The sequence below is a fragment of the Heteronotia binoei genome, chromosome 12, assembly GCF_032191835.1.
Source record: "Heteronotia binoei isolate CCM8104 ecotype False Entrance Well chromosome 12, APGP_CSIRO_Hbin_v1, whole genome shotgun sequence".
NCBI lineage: Eukaryota > Metazoa > Chordata > Lepidosauria > Squamata > Gekkonidae > Heteronotia > Heteronotia binoei.
Window position 1 is genome coordinate 30,589,651 of NC_083234.1, and position 19,456 is coordinate 30,609,106.

The window sequence follows — 19,456 nt, forward strand, 5'->3', positions numbered from 1 at the left end:
GCATCCTTAATCTGTCCTTATCCCTTTCATTCCCTGCTGCCAAGCACACAGTTTTAGTAAGCCATATGTTATGGTTAGACAATTGCTTGGACAACCCCTTCTCTAAAGAGGGGTCAGCAGCTTCGCCATAGCTTTCTTCTCCAGAGAGGAAGCACTGGCTCAGCTAAAGCCATGTCTTCTATTGGTGCATCGTTTTATTTACTAAAACATAATCCATCTCTCCAGCTGTTGTGGCTCAGGCATATTGATTCACTTCATTTACAGATAGTTAGTTCCCCTTTTCCAGTAGGTATGGATCTTATATTACCATGCACTCAGCTCATCTGTAGTACTGGAACTGGCTAATCATGCAGGCGAGTTTTCTACATTTGGGGAAATCGCAGGGGTCAGCACACCCGGAGTGCAATGGACGAGTCTCACCCTGGGAAAAACCACCTTCTTGATCATAGTGTCTCCCCTGCCAGGTAAGTATACTTACCTGGTATTAGAGCTGGCTGCAGGATACATAGAAAAGTTACTCATTTCTACAGTTCTGATACCTCACAGGGTTTTATTTTTTTTAAAGTATGAGAAATGTAATAATAGCTGCCTAAAAATATGTATCATCACTATATAGATCAGCAGTTCTCAAAATAAGTATCTGGCCTCACCCTCTTCTCTTCCCAAGCAACTTTCTGCACAAGAACATCATTTAACCAGTCCCAGACGGTAGCTGCATTGGTCTGCAGTAGACCAGGGGCTGAGTCTAATGAAAAGAGCTTTGACTCTCCAAAGGTTAACATGTCTTGTTGGTCTCTTATGGTGTTCGTGGACTCAAATCTAACCATTTACTCGGCTCCACCTTGACGATGCAAGAAAAGTTAAACAAACTTTTGACACAATGCAATTGTTTAGAAACAGACAATGCTCCTTGTTTGATAGTTCTTGAATAAGCATAAGAAAAAGTTTTGCGTGGCACAAGTTTCTGCTCAAGCACTGGGGTGCCACAGTTGTTTCTAATAAAAACATTGTTGTTGCCATTGATTGCAAGATGAACTATGTGCAAAAAACATAACGTAAGAAGAGCTCTGCTGGATCAGACCAACGGTTTAGCTCAGGGGTATCAAACTCATTTGCCAGGAGGGCTGGATATGACATAAATGAGACTTTGTGAGGCCAAGCCATGGTGTCCTAAAATGTAAATGCCAGATAGCAGAGATAGGCTTTATAGAGGCACAGGCCAACTCAATTAAAGGTATCATTTTAAATTTAAAATGCAAACATACTTAATACTCTTGCAATATTTTGTTTAAAACAGAAACTGGGGATAGTGGGATTTTGCAAGAAAAAGCACAAGGATCACAACAGAAACTTAAAAATATAAAATACTTTTAGCCTGGGAAAACATGAAATGGCAAGGCATTGCAAGCTTCTCACCCCCACCTCCCCAGTCTACTCAGATTAGCAATGGCTCTCCAGTGTAATATCCCCCTTTGGCTGTGGGTTCCCAAGTTACTCACTAGGCACTAGTTCTCACTCCATTTGAGAAGAGACAAGGCTCTCTCAAAGTATCAATGCTTGGTTTGCAACAACACAACTCCAGGAAGCTTCAACTGGCCATAGGAACACTGGGAAGTTCCTCTCCATTGAAACACATGGACAAAGTTGTAAGGAAAATGCGGAGTGGATTTTCTGTTCACATGTGCTCTGCCCAGAAGCCTGGAAGAAAAACCATTCCACATTTTCTTTGCGGCCTTGCTTTCACCTTTATTGCCCTGTGGCGCAGAGTGGTAAAGCTGCAGTACTGCAGTTGAAGCTCTGTTCATGACCTGAGTTCAATTCCAGCAGAAGCTGGGTTCAGGTAGCTGGCTCAAGGTTGACTCAGCCTTCCATCCTTTTGAGGTCGGTAAAATGAGTACCCAGCTTGCTGGGGGGAAAGTGTAAATGACTGGGGAAGGCAATGGCAAAGCGCACTGTAAAAAAGTCTGCAGTGAAAACATCGTGATGCATTGTTACCCCAGAATCAGAAATGACTGGTGCTTGCACAGGGGACTACCTTTACCTTTTTTTTCAGCTTTAGCCTCTGCAAAGAGAAGGCAGAAGGAGCTGTGAACGTCATCGGCAGCCTTGGAGCTTCACAGGGTGAGGACAGGAGAGGGGGGGGAGGGAGAAGAGAGCCCTGCAGGCCTGATTGAAGCCCTGGGCAGGCTGGTTTGGCCCGTGGGCTGAACATTTGATAACCCTGGTCTAGTTAGTCCAGAATTGTCTCATATAGTGCCCAACAAGTTCCTCTAGAGGGCCAACAACAGGGTACAGAGACTGAGACCTTCCCCTTATGTTGCTCCTGGTAGTGGAAATCAGAGGTTGACTGCCTTTGAACATGCAGGTTCCCCTCAGTTACCATGGCTAGTAACTGCTGATAGACCTATCGTCCATGAAACTATCTAATCCCCTTTTAAAGCTGTTTATTTTTGTGGCCATTACAACATCCTCTGACAGTGTATTCCACATTTTAATCACTCTCTGTGAAAAGTAGCATTTCCTTTTGTCCATCCTGACATCCCATGGTCCCACACTCTTCAGCCTTTCCTCACAGCAAAGGTGCTTTAACCCCCAAATAATCTTGGTTGCCCTCTTCTGTATTTTTTCCAGCCCTGCTAAGTCCCTTTTGAGATAAAGTGACCAAAACTGTACATAGTATTCCAAATGAGGCTGCACCATAAATTTATACAGGGGCATTACAATATCAGCCATTTCATCTTCGATCTTTTTCCTAATACTTGTAAACATAGAGTTTGCCTTTTCCTCTACTGCAGCACAGTGGGTTGACACTTTCATTGAGCTATCCACTGCAACCCCAAGATCTTTCTCCCTCTCAGTCTCAGCAAGTTCAGACCCCGTTTTGTTGTTGTTGTTCAGTCGCACAGTCGAGTCCGACTCTTTGCAACCCCATGGACTTTTCACGCCAGGCCCCGTCTTCCACCATCTTCCGAAGTCTGCTCAGTAACACTGTCCAGCCATCTCATCTTTTGCCGTCCCCTTCTTCTTTTGCCTTCTGTCTTTCCCAGCATCAGGATCTTCTCCAGTGAGTGCTCCCTTCTCATTTGGTGGCCAAAGTATTTGAGCTTCAGCTTCAGCATCTGACCTTCCAGGAACAGTCAGTTTGGGTTGATTTCCCTTAGGACTGACTGATTTGATCTTCTTGCAGTCCAAGGGACTCTCAAGATTTTTCTCCAGCACCACATCTCAAAAGCATCTATTCTTGTGCGCTCAGCCTTCCTTATGGTCCAGCTCTCACAGCCATATATTACTACTGGGAACACCATGGCTTTGACTATATGGATTTTTGTTGGCAGTGTGATGTCTCTACTTTTTATTATACTGCCCAGGTTCAGAATAACTGTCCTCCCAAGGAACAAATGTCTTTTAATTTCACGGCTACAGTCACCATCTGCAGTGATCATTAGTCTACACTTAAAATGGTTGGGGTTTTTTGTCCCAATGTGCATCACTTTACGCTTACCAACACTGTACTTGTTTTGCCACAGTGTCTCCCACTCACCCCAGTTTGTGGAGATCCTCTTGGAGCTCTTCACAGCCAGCCTTGGTTTTCACCATCCTAAAATGTGTCATCTGTAAACCTGGCTACTACACTGCTCACCCCTACTTCCAGATTGTTTATGAATAAATTAAATGATCTGGAAGTAGGGGTGAGTACTGTAGTGGCCAATTTTGCAGGTGCCACAAAATTATTTAGGATTGTGAAAACCATCCCAAGGGTACACTCACTGGACAACCTAGTACAGCTAGCCTTAAGACTTTTGGATTAAAGCCCTGCTTGGAATATTGGGATTTAAAGCATCTCTCTCCTGCACCTCCATTGGTCTTTGGCATCCTAGGAAAATGTGCTTTCCAGCTCTCTGGAACTATCTGCAAAGGGCTTCCTATATTCTTCGCTATTAGATAAGAGGGAATGCAAGGGGTACTTTCTGACTCCAATTGCACTGGGAAAGCCATGTTAATCTTCTCCAGCAAAATAAAACAAGAGTCCAGTAGCACCTTACAGACGAAACAAAATACATTCCACAATCAGCATGCATCCAACAAAGTCAGCTCCAAAAACTTATGCTGGAATAAATGATAGCTTTGGAGTGCCACTCTGAAAACCAATGGAAAAAACACTGAATCAAAGCATCACGCAGCAAGTGATGGACCACTTATTTCCCCAAAGTTATGGAGGAAGTTGCCTTGTATTAAGATTCAGAAACACATACTTGCTTAGATAAAGTTTTTATTTTTATTATTATTATTATTGCAAGCATGTAAAGAAGCCACCACAGACAGAACTGATGCCAGAACAGAGAACTGTATGTTTGCTCAGTGCAAACATCCACACAAACTCACTTCATATACTAATTGTACCTGCTAGACCTAAATCACCAACATGCACCAGAAAAGGGCCCTCACAGCAACATCTTGAGAGAACACTCCATGTTGAGGAAGGGAAGAGACATGTGAGAAGTGGCAACCAAGCCAAAATGCAGCCCAGGAGCCAGTGTACTGTGGGTGTGCTAGGTGCTTGACAATCCCTCACACACACACCCTTTATTTTTGGACTCCTAAACAGGCAGCAATGTGGGCAGTTTATCTAGGCTATGATATGCTACCAGCTAAGGGTCACAAACAGTGCAGACCTGCCCTGGATGGACCTTTACCTTGCTTAATGGCAAAGTTGCAGCTTCTGAAGGAAGCAACAATAAAAAAAGGAAGCCTGGTGACTCAAAGCCATGGGCTCGGTGTACAATAGGCAGGAGCAATCTCTCTGCTAGAAAAAGGATGCTCCTTAGGCTTCAGGGCATCCTCTCGATGATGTAGCTGTTCATAAATGCGTGTTGTAATCAACTGGCTCATGACAATTGTTGTAGCACAGACCAGGCATCAGAAGCAGACTGTATTCCCCACACATCCCAGGTTTCAAGGGGCTGAGGTCAATTCCCAGCTTTGGGTGAGCAGATTCCACATTTGTTCTTTAAAAGATTTGTTCTTTAAAAGATGTTATTACAAGAACAGTCAACAATTTGTAAATTGATATGTGAGAAGGGAAAGTGCCAGCAATCTCCAAATACCTGTGGGATTTTTAAAAAAGTCATAAATACATTATTACCACTAAAGTTTCCCAGTACCATTTCCCCTGGTACTTTAGCACTATGTCCTGCTAACAGCAGATACACTGGAGCAAGGAATGGCTTTGTCTTTGTCTCATAGGATCCAACACTTGGGCAAAATTCTATCATGGAATGCTCCGTCTTGGGCAATGTTCGCGAGTACAAAGGCCACAGGAAGACAAAGACTGAATAGGACAGACCGGAAAATTGCCTTATTCAAGATGAGCAGGGCTCCAATTTCTACAAATGTGGAAATTAAGGCCCAGAGAAGGCCACCCACTTGGGGCTCCTAGTCATTAAAACCAACTAGGGCCTCAGCTGCTCCTTTCCTACTGAAGCCAAAAATCTGGGGAGCTGTGGATAAACATTCAAATGCAGCTTCTTGACATTTAGGACCATTTTGAAGCTCACAAGATTAACAGTGCTGTTGCACATTCATAAAGGCTGTTGTATGGGGACTCTCTTCCACATAGCTGAAGGATGGTTAGATCTTGCCAAGCCTCACTAATCTCTTCACAGCAAGTCAGCTATTTAGATGCCCCCTAGAGTTCTTTAGGCAGCCCTCTAAGATTCTGTGCCTAGTTGATTTCAGGTGCTTTAGAAACAACAAATTATACTGATGCTATTAAAAAAGAACAGGAGAAGGGGGGAACCCCCCCTCCCCCAGAAAGGTAAGACCGCTTAATTGTCCAGACGGGGAGGTCTATCTCAGTTTCCTTTCTACAGCAAACTCGTTGTCCATCCTCAGGATCAGATCATCCGAAAACAACTAAGAGTTATGCCAAATGCAGAATCTGACACCGCTGACTCCATAAGGCAACTCAGGTCCCGCATAAAAAGAAGCCCAGCACACTCCTTGTGTGGGAGTGGAATGCTTGCTCCACCCATCACACCGCAGCTGAAAATGTGCCTGTTTCAGTGACTGCTTTTGTGGTAATGCAGCTGCTGCCCACTGGCATGGAATGTGCTAGTAATCACATAACAGAATGGTCATTCCTTGCCAAGGTTATCTGGAGCATGTGACATCTACTTGCACCCCACGGCACTTGTCTTCTGAACTACCATTCAGAATTAGTCTGCTGATGGCAAACCCCCCACAAACTGTGCCTTGTGTTGTGGCCACACTGGTTTCCTCTTCGCTGCCAACACTGAGCAAAGCACAGGCAACTGCAGGGTGAGATTATTTTAGCATTCAAGCAAGAGAGGAGGAAAGACACTAAACATATTTCTCAAAGGAAAACAAACAGGTACATAGAGGATGAGATACTTGTCCCCGATGAGAATGATCAGAGCTAAAAATACAGAATGCTAAACCAGATCCATAATGCACTTCCATGGCTGACCCAAATAGGAACTAAAATGATGCAACCCATAGTAGTATGTTGAGGTCCAGCTGTGTAGAAGGGGCAATAAATTTTGGAGTTGCAAAGAATTCTGTGCAACCTGAAAGTCCACTATCTTTTAAACTAGAACAATTAAAGACACAGCGCTAGATCCTCTGCACCTTTATCACACGTGTTGTTCCAAGGAGTGTACTCTGCTTTTCATTTCCTTTAATAACAAAGCAGCTCTACTTTCTTCCTTTGGCAAGCAAACTACTGTGTGAGTTATATCACCAAGGAGGGAGGGAAGAGTGACTTTTCTCAACTCTGTTGAGTTTTAAAAGCAATAGCCAAAACTATTGGCTATTGCAAAATGAAGCTAATCACAAAAAAGCAATCAGACAGCCCCCAGTAGCAACCATAAATTTGGCACATCTTACTTATTTATCATTAACATAGTTATTTTCAAGAGTCTATACGCAAGAAGTTGAACATTGGTCTGCTTTCTCCAGGTTGTTTTCAACTAGTTTGAAGATGCAACCATGACCAGGTATTGGCCAGTTAGTCCTTTGTCCCATTTTTGGCCAACAATACCTGGTGTAGCTGCACTGAAGCACTCTAGGGAGGACAGTTATCAGTGAACAACACAAATTGGAAGGTCCACTCCTTCATGAAAATAAATCTCTAGCTTCTCTGTGGGCTCCTACTGTCCCTCCAGTTGGCTGCACATGCTATGTTCTATCAAGCTTTTTTGAGGTCCATACAGCCCCTTCCCTGTACTACATACAATAACTTGTCAGTTTACTTCTTCAGTTAAAGGACAGTGGCAAGAAGTCTTTTAGCCTGGTCATAGCTCACACAGCAGCTCAAACTACCAATACATCTGAAATGGAGTGTTCTGTATCAAAATGGCTTTTGTTAACTGATCACGTGCCCAAAATGCTCCAGCACTGTCGGAACAACAGGGCTAGGCATGTGTTCCCCAGATGGAGTGTAGTCCGCCTCAAGGAAGAAGGGAATGGGACCCTCTAAAGAGGCAACAGGCATTCAGTTCTGAACACGCCTTTTCTCTTTATCTCAACATGAGAATAAACAATACTGAAGATAAGAGAATAAACAATATGGAGAGCATGAGAATAAACAATATGGAGACCACCACAGACAAATGGCACTCTCTAGCACCCTTCCTCCCTCAAGAACACAGAAGCAGGATCACCATCTTACTGAGAAGAGTTGATAGATTCCAAACAGAGTCATACAGCCAGCTGAGGCAGGGAAGCTGTTGCTGATTACTTTTGGCATTGCAACGCCATCTTCTGAATGATCTGATGATTGACAAGATCAAAGCTCCCTTCCCTGGTTGCAAAAATCCAACCAGGTGGTATTGTACAGCGACCTTGACACTTGCCTGTGATGCTTTAGAGCTCTATAGTACATAGATATCAGATGAAAGTTGTTACCCGATGAAGGCGGCCTCCTTTTCAGCAGTAGCTGCTTGCCAGGGTCCATGGTAAAGCACATGCATTTAAGGTGCGACAGAGGGAGGGAAAAGGTATATTTTATTCCAAATGCTTTTGTCAACTAACAACAAACTCAGGCCCATAACACAGAAATGCAGCTTTCTGGGCACCAAAATAATTCAGGTTTTGGAATCAGGATGACAAGGACAAGGTTTCCCCAATTTCCCCCCTCCCCATTTATTTATTTTTTGTCCCATGCCTGTGCTTTACAGACCACTGTTGATAGGATACAGCTTTCCTGTGTCTCTGGCTCCTTCTCTGATATTTGTAGGATCCTGCAACAACTACTTCCTACTGTTAGGACCAAACCTAATATTTTAGAGACTGCTGAATGACACTATTGCAGACTGTCCATGTTTTAAAGAGGGCTGAACTGCCCAGTGCTTTGAGATCAGGTTTCTTAAATGCTGGAACTAGGGACAGAATGCAGCTTCAAATAAGCAAGACAGAAAAGCTGCCATCATTTCACCAAGCTGCACCTATTCCTGAAAAAGCAGGAAGGGGGAATACTGACTCTGCCACCACGCCGCTGCCCCCCCCCCCAAGTAGCAAATGAATCCATTAACAAGCAGAGAAGGGAAGACGCTACCAGTAGCCACTGGTTGCCGTGGCAACACAGTACGTAATGCTGCTTTTGCTAGGCTTCCCCCACACGCATATCAAATCTGCCAACCTGATGCCAGAGGGAAGGACTCACCCACACTTACACTTCACTCCCTCTTTGTCCCCTCCCCAAAACCAAACCCACACACTGGTTGTTTTAAGTCTGTCGTTTTGCAAACAAACCCAGATGACAATGGCAGGAACCAAAAACAAAAAAGGGGGAAAAAAGAGGCTGTTTGACGTCATTGGCAAGCAGGAGGAGTGTGGCAATGGCATCTGCTTCGTCCCCGCTATCCCTGGCATGTTGGTGATTCGCTCATCATCAAAACTGCACAGCCCCAGGAGAGATGTTGAACATGGAAGGATCAAACTTCTGGCCCCGGAAAGGGGAGCCTTCAGCATCCCAGCCCTTCTTCAGCATCTCGTGGACTTTCTGAAATGGCAACAGAGGCATCTTAATTTTATGCCATGTACATATATGCATGCAGTGTACAGAACAAGTGTTAGAGTGTCAGATCTGGGAAACCTGAATTCAAATCCCTACTCTGCCATGGATGCTTGCTGAGTGACTCTGAGCCAGTCACCAGTTTCAGCCTAGACTAACTCACTAACTTTGTTCTGTTGCTTCAGACGAACCCGGCTGCCCACCTGAATCTTCGCAGGGTAAGGGTAAGATGGAGGAGAGGAGAACAATGTAAGCTGTTGCTTTGGGTCACCACTGGGAAGAAAGGTGAGGCAGGAAGGAAAAAAGGAAGGAAAAAAGAGAGAAATGAAAGCTCACCAACTGGATTAACTCTGCTAACCTACAAGCCTTCAACCTCTATTCCTATCAAACTTCCCCCCACTTAGGCTGCTATGAACACACCTCAGAGACCCCCCCCCCCAAAAAAAACCCCCTAAATCACCAAGCAAGTCTGATCTGGGAAGCCTGATCAATCTTCTCATCTAGTTTTCCCAGATCAGGGCAGGGGTCATTTGGTTAAAAAAAAAAGGTGGCGGAACTCATTAGCATATGCCACCCCCCCCCCAACAGCCAAAAGCAACCCTATGCAAAAAAGGAGAGCCCCAGGAGAGCGAGGCCTTCTTGGGCTGGCTAGAGATCCATCCAGCCCAAGCAGGCCTTGCTCGCCTGGGGCTCTCCTGGGCCAAACCTACCCCCCCCCCCAAAGTCAAAAGGTTAGCAAACCACCACCCGCCCAAAATCACATAAGGAGAAGGGTTGGCGTGGGCTTCTCCAGGGGTTAATGAGGGCTGCTGGGAGCATGGCAAAGCCCCCGGAGGCTGGCTGGCTGCCCTCTATCCTAATCCAGGGATTGTTAGGCAGATGCACCTACTATTCAATGGGGAATACTAGGGGGAACCCTCAGAAAGGTTCAGAAGCTGTGCTCCTGTGAGCTCCTGCTGAATCTGAGGCCTGGATCAGGGCAGCTTGGCAGTAACATGTTATCTTTAAGAGTGCTACTGCAAAGTGAGAAAAAACTATGAGCTTCAAATATTTATAACAGCGCACCAGGCACATTGAGTAGTACAGACTGTGGCACGCTAAGTGCCTTCCTCAGAGCAGAAACAACTGGGAATTGAATTGTTAGGTGCAATATGTGGGGATGTTTATGCTAGGTACCCATAACTCTGCTCCAAGATGATTTAAATTCTGCACCCTGAATTATGCATAGATGATACTAATTGCAGTATTTGCTCATTTTAATGGAACCGCTTCCGTCGACATGCTTTGTTCTCCATCAGCCCTTTTGAGTTATTGCTGATTTTGAATTGGTTCAGCTCAAACAAAAAAAGGGGGTGAAAAGAGTATGATTAAGTGCCACTGCCAAGGCACTGAACAGCATATTTGCAAGCACATCTTCACAATCATGAGTGGACAGAAGCATTTCTTTTAAAGAAAGAAATAAAAAAGGATGAAACATTGCAATTTGAGAGAAACTGCTGCACCAGAGTTTGAGTGCCCTACTGAATTCCATATTCATGGAATGGTCACTATAAAATGAATCATCGACTGTGCTACACAGGATGGGCAAAGGAGCTTGTTGGTAATGTTTGCCAATCATCTTCCATCTAAAAAGGGGATCCCTTTTTGTTTTCCACTGGAAAATAATCTAAGAAATAAAGAAAAGAGCATTTGGGATTGGCAGCCTCTCAGACCTCAGGCGTCACTACACAATCCCATTCTTTACAACTGAAATTCAGAGGCTCTGAAAGAGCTAAAATTCACAAAAGTTGCAATCATTTTGAAAAACAGTGCAAGGTTTTCTCATTCAGAAGACTGGAGATTTTTAATGTAGATTATTCTCTGCTCTTAGTGCATCTCTGAGATTTAAATACAATACTTTTGATACAACCACTTTTAGGTGTAGGATTTAATACTGATTTATATGAGTGCAGATTTGAGAGTATTTTGTGCTTGTTACAATTTATCTTGAGCCTAATGGAAGAGATGGGACTAGAGATATGATGGCCCAGGACAAAACTGGAAGACGGGGGGGGGGGGGGGGGGGGGAACCATAATTTTTTTCCTAAAGCGCCCCCCCCCCGCCTTTTCCCAACAGAAAAATAGGAAATCTGGGGGAGTAGTGGAAAAAAAACCCCTTGTGTTAATTTTATCTTTTAGAATGAGTGAAATGCTTTTAAAAACAAAGTGGGCATGGTGTAGACATATATAGCTCTTAAATTCAAGATGTATTTCTGCACCTAGAAGGATATCTAATCTTCATGAGGAAAGCATACAGGGTTTTTATTGCTTTTCAGTTGTTGCATGCCTTCTGTTGTCCTTTTTACCTGACTTGTGGTTGACTTTTCCAGTCCACCTCTCCCTCAAAGCACTGTGACATATATACCCACAGATGGGGTAAAAAGTAACTTATTGTCCTACCTTACTGGAGGAGGAGGGAAAGGTTAAAAGGATATGCAGCAGAAACTGCACCAAAGCCTCAGAGGAAAACTCTTGACAATTTCACTGAGAACTGAGCTCTCTCTAACCAGAAAGCAAATATTAAGGTACATGTGCTAAGGTTGCATAGGGTGAATCAGCTTGCAGTTTAGTCTTTAGTAGTGGGCACATTTGCAATTTTGCTTGGAAAATCTAAGGCACTTATAAATTTAAAATTCCATAAATACATCAAATATTGCAATTTTATATGCTAAGTAAATTATACATGATGCATTTTATATTGTTAAAGCAGTAAAATTAGTTTTAGGTTTGATGTGACGTTAGGTATTGCATATATTCGAATTTCCCCCAAAATTTCTGTTTGGTTTTTATCCTCCCCCACCCCCACCGCCGGCTTCAAAATTTCCAGACATTTTAGATCTTTAGATAAGGCACAGACATTTACACTGCAATCCTAGGCAGAGTTATGTCCTTCTAAACCAATTGACTTCAACAGACTTTAAATAATGTAACTCTGCCTCAGACTACACTGTTGTGCTAATTCTGCAATAGCTGATGCACTGTTTTTGAAGCCCCAAAGACAATAATAATGGACTCCATACATAATAATGGAAAAATACCTTATACGAAGTGATATAAATACTAAGATCAAGTTTGTTTGTACTGAAACACACTATTATTGTCTTGTTAGATTTCCCAATGACAGTAAATGAGTGAAAATTCAGAGCCAGATACAAAACTGGACGCTTTCCAGCATAGCTCACAATAAAGTGCTGCAAGTTTTACTGGCAATAGCTCCACACTCTAAGAGGACTGCAATTAATAAGCCAACTGCCACCGTGTATCAACTGAGGCACAGTTATGCCTGACATCTCTCTCAGAACAGTAGCCATTCACATTGCTTTAATAATTCAATTCACATACCGCCTTTCTACCTTTAATAGGACACCAGAGGTGGCACCATTTTGAAGCACCAAAAACAGGAGCATTCAGATCAGCCATGTAAATGGGTCCACATTTACTAGCCTGGTGGAACTTTCCTAGCGGTATCAAAAGAAGATTTGCGAGTTTTCCACACTCATGTCCAAAATGGAGGAGTAAGAGTTCTTTTTTCTTTCAAGCAGTTGTAGTGGTTTGGTGTAATGGTTAAGTGCACGGACTCTTATCTGGGAGAACCAGGTTCGATTCCCCACTCCTCCACTTACAGCTGCTGGAATGGCCTTGGGTTAGCCATAGCTCTCGCAGAGCTATCGTTGAAAGGGCAGCTGCTGTGAGAGCCCTCTCAGCCCCACCTACCCTCCCAGGGTGTCTGTTGTGGGGAGTGAAGATATAGGAGATTGTAAGCCGCTCTGAGTCTCTGATTCAGAGAGAAGAGTGGGATATAAATCTGCAGTCTTCTTCTTCTTCTATGCCTGTTCCTCTGCCTCAGTCCACTCAAGACAGACTGCTGCAGACTTGTGGAAGCCAGCCATGGAATTTTCTTCTCCTCAAAATTTTCTTCTCCTCAAAATTATCCAATTTTGTAAAAGCTATCCTTACAATCCTAGAGGGAAGAAGAAATCCCTCAAATTATTCTTATTATCTGTCAATTTGCCTATGAAGAGTGTGACGCACAGAACATGAAAAGGAGGAGGGGCTATACCCCCAGGAAACAAAGCAATTCCCCATTTGTGGCCCAACAGGCAAAGTGCATTGAAGAAAAACATACCAGCTCATGGCTTTGGGGCTTGCCTTGCAGCTTCTGGTGGTAGTCAAAACTCAGTCTATCCAACACAGCGTGTTCCTCTTCATCCACAGTAGCCATTGAACGCTCCTTGTTGATTTTATCTATGTCAATCTGCTCTTCCCCTTCCAAGATGGCACTCCACCAGTATTCGCCTACTTTATTCAGGTTAAGCTGGGAACACAAAACAGAAGCAGTGTTAACTCGGAAAGGAAGACAATCCACAGAAGCTGGACAACTCAGAAAGGAATACAATCCACAGCAGTCAAAGGATGCCATCAGAGTCATGGAAGTCTCCATCAGAGTTTTTAAAGGGACTAACCAAGTGAATAACTAGGATTCCTGCATGCGAGGAGGGTTCCGGAGCCAATCAGAACAGATTCTCAAAGTGCTTTACAAGTAAACCAAAATACAACAGAAATACAACTAGATACTGCCTTTCTACCAAAGCACTCAATACAGTTTATAATTTAACATAATTGCTAAGAAACAAAATAGATGATATAAAAGAGATCTAAGAGAGAGCCTACAAAAGGAAAAAGAAATAGGAAGGGGAAAAGAAATACATAAGATATCAGCTTTTTCAAGAGCAAGTTTAAATAATGACACTGAAATCCTACCCATTTGCAAATTTAACCCAAATTTTACTTTTTCAACTTTTCAAGTTCTAGCTGGCATAGAAGTAACTAAGGTAAGTTTCCTCTTTCCCCTCAAAAAGTGGACATTTCCTTTAAGAGTTAAACTGGCACAAGGCTAGCTGGGCAACATTCTCTTTTCATTACATATCTTGACCAAAAGGGTTCAACATTCACTTTGCAATGGTCTGAAGTTAACCAATAACTTAAGAACCCGGTCTTATAAATGGAAGCATTGTGGACACTGAACACTTCCAACATTTTCCCATCCATCTGGCCAATTCTCACTTCGGAAAGATTTACAGTACAATCCTATGCAAAGTTATCCCAGTTTATGCCCATTGATTTCATTTGGCTTAGACTGGAGTGAATCTGCATAGGACTGCTCTGTTCAACTCTTAGAACAGAATACCATAGATGAACCATTGCCAATTATTTGTCCTGAGGACAGTTTCCTGAATGCCAGCAAGCTATATTATGGTATTCTTCACTGCACAGAATTTGCTCAGGTATTACTGGGCTAGTATCTAAAATTTCTGTGACAATGTGCAACTTATCCACCTGGCTTACAAACTTAAAAGGCATGAGACATCCTTAAATTATGAGACGCCCCCAGATTCAATCATATAAAAGCCATGTTCAGAGGCTTAGGAGTGATTAATCTTTGGTGTATTTCAGGGGAAGAGCACAGGTTTTGCACACAAGTGGCCCTGCCTCAATCCCTACCACCTCCTGTTCAAAAAATCCCAGGCAGCAAGAATAGAAAATCTGAGTGTTCTTAGGGAGCCACTCCCAGAGGAGACAATACTGGGCTAGATGGAAGACTTGATATAAGGCAGCTTTGTGTGCAAAGAAAAGGGCAATGAGATAATACCTTGAACTGTGTAATGTCTAAAGTGGAGGCAATTTTTTAATTTGTTTGATGACACTGTACCAAACTTTCTAGACTTTTTCCTCCAACACTAAAGGATCAGCTTTTGGAGAGGGATTTTAGCACCAACATGACAACTGTGGCAATGCCTCATCTATCTCTATTGCAAATTGCAAAATCCACATGGGCAGACATTGCCATCTTTGAAATGACCCTGGCAAGAGGCCATCGTCTCTGCTAGTGGCCAGGTCTCTCTCAGGGTTCCAGCTGAAGGGCTAAATCACTCCAGAAGACAAATAACAGTCACTTTTGCAGGACCATGTCTGGGTTTCTGTGGTAGGAAATCCAACACTGTGGGCTATCAGAACAAGCGTAGCTGATCTTAACCATTCAGAAGACAATTATGAACAAGAAACAATGCAAGTGCTAGGACTGGCTGTCAGTGATGTCATCCCTCAGGTCTATAAAGCACAGAAAATAACACTGCCTGGCTAATTTGCATAGATAACACATGCAGAAGATATAGTGGCAGGAGGCCAACCACTTCAGCTATTACTGAACTACAAATGGATTCAGCAACTTCAATTAGTAATGTTTCTCTCTCCCATGAAAGAGGATATCCTATCCTAACAGCAAGAAAGGGTTCAGAAAAGGGCAGTTAAGGCAATGTGTGTAGGAGCATCTTCCCTAGGAGGAGCAACTAATGGCATTTGAGGCTATTTTGTTTAGGAAACCAGAAGGCAATGGAATGAGTTACCAACTTAGAAACAGGAAGAACAAGGAGCCATCCAATTGGACAAAAGAATGTATTAATAAAAAGGTAGAACTTAATCATACTAGATGTGATGATGGCCGCTAACCAAGATGGCTTTTTAAAAAAAAAAACTTCATACAAGTTTGGGGAGATCGGTATCCCAGAATCTATTAGCCAGGTCAGACAGAGAGCCGGTGTGGTGTAGCAATTAAGAGTAATGAACTCTAATCTGGAGAACTGGGTTTGATTCACCAGTCCTCCACATGAATACAGTTGGGTGACCTTGAATTAGTCACAGTTCTCTCAGAGCTCTCTCTGCTTCACAGAGTATCTGTTGTGGGGAGAAGAAGGGAAGGCGTAGTGAAGAATGGGGTATAAAAATCAACTCTTCTTCTAGATGGAATCCCCAAGTTCTGATTGCAATGAGAACCAAACGCCAGGGAAAGATTGGCATCCACATCCTGCTTTTGGGCCTCCCAGAAGTACCCAATGGACACATCAATAAATGGATTGGACTAAACAGACACTTAGTCTGATCCAGCAAAGCACCTCCAGTCTGATACAGCAAAAAAAGTGCTGTGGTTGGCGGCAGAGCATAAACAGGTTACTTATCTGTAACTGATGATCTTCGAGTGGTCATCTGTGCATTCACACTGTTGGGATAATCAGCGTTTGTGTCAACCCTGACAGTGATCTCAAAGCTCCAGAATTTTCTCTGGTGTCCTTCCACTGTGCATGCCCAGGGACCCCACTGTGCATGCTTAGAGGAGGGTGCCATATTCCTGCCAGTTTCCTTCTGACCCCCAGACAACCTCAAGGAGAAGGCTGACAGCAGAGGGGAAGGAGGGTGGGTAGTGTGAATGCACAGATGACCACTCAAAGATCATCAGTTACAGGTAAGCAACCTGTTTATCTTCTTTGTGGTCTCTGTGCCTCACACTGTTGGGAGATTAGTAAGCTTTACCCTACCTGGAGGTGGGGCTGGCAGTTTCACTGATGTATTGAAGAAAGAATCATGCTCCCCACTAGCGCCTTACGCTTCGCATGAGTGTCCAGAGCGTAATGTTGGATAAAGGATGTGGAGGAAGCCCAGGTGGCCACCCTACAAATGTCCTGCAGGGGCACCCCCTTTAAGAATGCCGTGGAGGCCGCTACTGCTCGAGTGGAGTGAGCTCTTACTGGTCCAGGAAGGGGTTTCTTGGCCAGAAAGTAACACAGTTTGATGGCTTCCACTATCCACTTGGAAAGTCTTTGCACGGAAATACAAGCACCCTTCTTATCCTGCGCTTAGGCCACAAAAAGACAGGTTGTAGAACGAAACGATTGGGTGTGGTTGATGTAGAACAGGAGGGCCCTGTGAACATCCAATAAGTGCCACCTTCGCTCCTCATCATTAGTGGGGTTAGGAAAGAAGGTCGGTAAGTCAATAGAGGCCTGTAGATGGAACATAGAAACCACCTTCAGCAGAAAGGTGATGTCGGGTGCCATAGTGACCCCCTTGGCATGGAAGGAGAGAAAAGGTGGATCATTACGTACTGCACATAGTTCTCCGACTCTCCTGGCCGAAGTAATGGCTACTAACAGTGCCGTCTTCCAAGACAAAAGGTCTAGACCAGTGGTCCCCAACCTTTTTGGCCCCAGGGACCGACTCCAGGGCCAGCCCGCCAACCGCAGCCCAGAACAGGCATGGTGGGGGGACCCAATTCGGCCTCCACACACCCCCTGCAGCACCTCCTCCCTCCTGTTTTCCTCCCCCATTTTCCTCCTCCCTCCCTTGCCCTCCCAAGCAGCCTCACCACTTCCTCTTCCCCCCATTTTCCTCCTCTCTCCTCCCCCCCCCCCCGCAGACTCACCACCTCTTAAAGGTGCAACTTGACTCCTACTTTGAGCCACTTTGGTGTAGTGGTTAAATGTGTGGACTCTTATCTGGGAGAACCGGGTTTGATTCCTCACTCCTCCACTTGCACCTGCTAGAATGGCCTTGGGTTAGCCATAGCTCTGGCAGAGGTTGTCCTTGAAAGGGCAGCTGCTGTGAGAGTCCTCACAACCCCACCCACCTCACAGGATGTCTGTTGTGGGGGGAGAAGACATGGGAGATTGTAAGCCGCTCTGAGTCTCTGATTCAGAGAGAAGGGCAGGGTATAAATCTGCAATTCTTCTTCAGACCAACACGGCTGCCCACCTGGATCTATCCCCCCCTTTTCTTCCCTTGCCCCCCGTGCAGCCTCGTCACCTCTTTCCCACCCCCCGTTTTCTCCATTTTAAGGCTGGGGAAGAGGTGGTGAAGTCCTTCCAGGCTGCCCCCTCCACCAAACAGCTGTGCGGGGGGAACTGCCGCAGCCAGAGGCAGCCGAGGGCACATCACGCCCCAGGCAGGCACCCCCCAAAGCACTTCAAACCGCCCCCCCGGGCCTGCGGCGCTCACCCCCTCCTTCCCTTTCCTTTCTGTCCTGTTCCGTCGCCTTCCCCCCTGCCCACAATCACAGTGCACCAACGTCGCCAGGGCGGCGGGGAGAGGCAACGGGACAGGAAGGAAAGGGAAGGAGGGGGTGGGTGGCAGTGGTGGGCTTGGAGGAGGAAGAAGACATGCCGTGGATGGCAGGGCCAGGGGAGGCAACAGGAAGGGAAGTAAAAGAGGTGACAGAGGAGGAGGCAGGCACACTGTGGCTGCAGAGCCCAGGCGCAGGGGGCGGGAGGCAAAGGAACAGGAAGGGAAATGAAAGGCGGATGGCAGCCGGCAGCAGTGGCAAGTGACACTGCCCTTGCCTCCTTCCCACTTGAGGAGGAGGCAAGGGCAGCGTCGCTCAAAACTGCTGCAGCGGCTTTCCCGGCCGATCAGCTGATCGGTGGGAGGAGGCAGGGAGGCTGTGCAAGGGGGGGCGAAGGAGGGAGGAAGAAATGGGGGGGGAGGAGGTGCCTCTGGGGGGGGCGGTGAGGCTGCGTAGCCCATGGAAAACAGACCATGGCTCACTACCTGTCCCCGGCCCTAGACTACATGTGGTCATTGGTTCAAACGGCCTCCATGTTAACATATTCAGGACCAGCTGAAGGTCCCACACTGCCATGGCTCTGGAGGCCGGAGGATTCATGTGAAGAAGACCCTTTAGGAACTTCTTACTGTCAGGATGGGAGAACACTGAAACCCCCTCGACACACTCATGGTGTGCTGAAATTGCAGATAAGTATACCCTCACTGAGCAGTGAGAGTGTCCTTCCTCACTCAAGGCCAGTGGAAAACAAAAAATAGTCCGAAGTGGACAGGTCCTTGGCCAGGAGTCTGGTTCCTTGATGAATCTGAGGAATCTCTACCACTTGTAGTGATAGGATGTCCTAGTAGTCATACTATTTATCAGTACCTCCCGAACCCTGGGACAGGAGTATGCTGGGAAATTCTCCATGCAGTGAGCTTCAGTGGTGGTATGTTGTGATGGAGGACCGATCCCAGTTGGTCTGTGAGTAGATCCAATGCTGCTGGAAAGTGATGGTACTGACCCCTGCTGAGGTGCAGAAGTATGGGGAACCATGGTTGGCGAGGCCACCACGGAGTCACTAGTATACAGTCTGCCTGGTCTCTGAACAATCTGTGGACTATCCGTGCTATTAAAGGTATAGGTGGAAACAAGTACAGAAAATGCTCTGTCCATGGGATTAGTAAACCATCTCCCAGGGATGCCGGATCTCTGCTGTTACGAGTGCAGAAGAGAGGGCATTTCTTGTTCAGGCTGGTTGTGAATACATCCACTATCGGTGTGCCCCATTTGTCGAAGACCACGTTCAGGAACCAGTCGTTCAACACTTATTCGTGCAGTACTACGCCGCCTCAGCTTAGAAAGTCTGCCTGAATGTTCTGGTCTCCTGCACTGTGTGATGCTGTGATCCAGATCTTGTGGGCTACGCACCAGTCCCATACCTGTATAGCCAATCTGCACAGACTCTGGGCTACTATTTCACCCTGCCTGTTTACATAGCTTAGGGCTATGGT

General features: G+C 45.2%; 1 protein-coding gene and 1 pseudogene across 1 annotated transcript in view; both read right to left on the reverse strand.

Moving 5' to 3' along the window:
- Window positions 1-340: 340 nt before the first annotated feature.
- Window positions 341-472, reverse strand: LOC132580804 (U1 spliceosomal RNA; annotated as a pseudogene).
- Window positions 473-8,008: 7,536 nt separating this feature from the next.
- NUDCD3 (NudC domain containing 3) overlaps window positions 8,009-19,456 on the reverse strand; it is an 81,263-nt gene continuing 69,815 nt past the window's right edge. The window contains exons 5-6 of the mRNA XM_060251138.1: window positions 13,200-13,388; window positions 8,009-9,022 (exon numbers count right to left, since the gene is read on the reverse strand). Of these exons, the coding sequence (XP_060107121.1) occupies window positions 8,912-9,022; window positions 13,200-13,388 (300 nt within the window). The 3' untranslated portion in view covers window positions 8,009-8,911. The remainder of the gene's footprint in view (window positions 9,023-13,199; window positions 13,389-19,456) is intronic.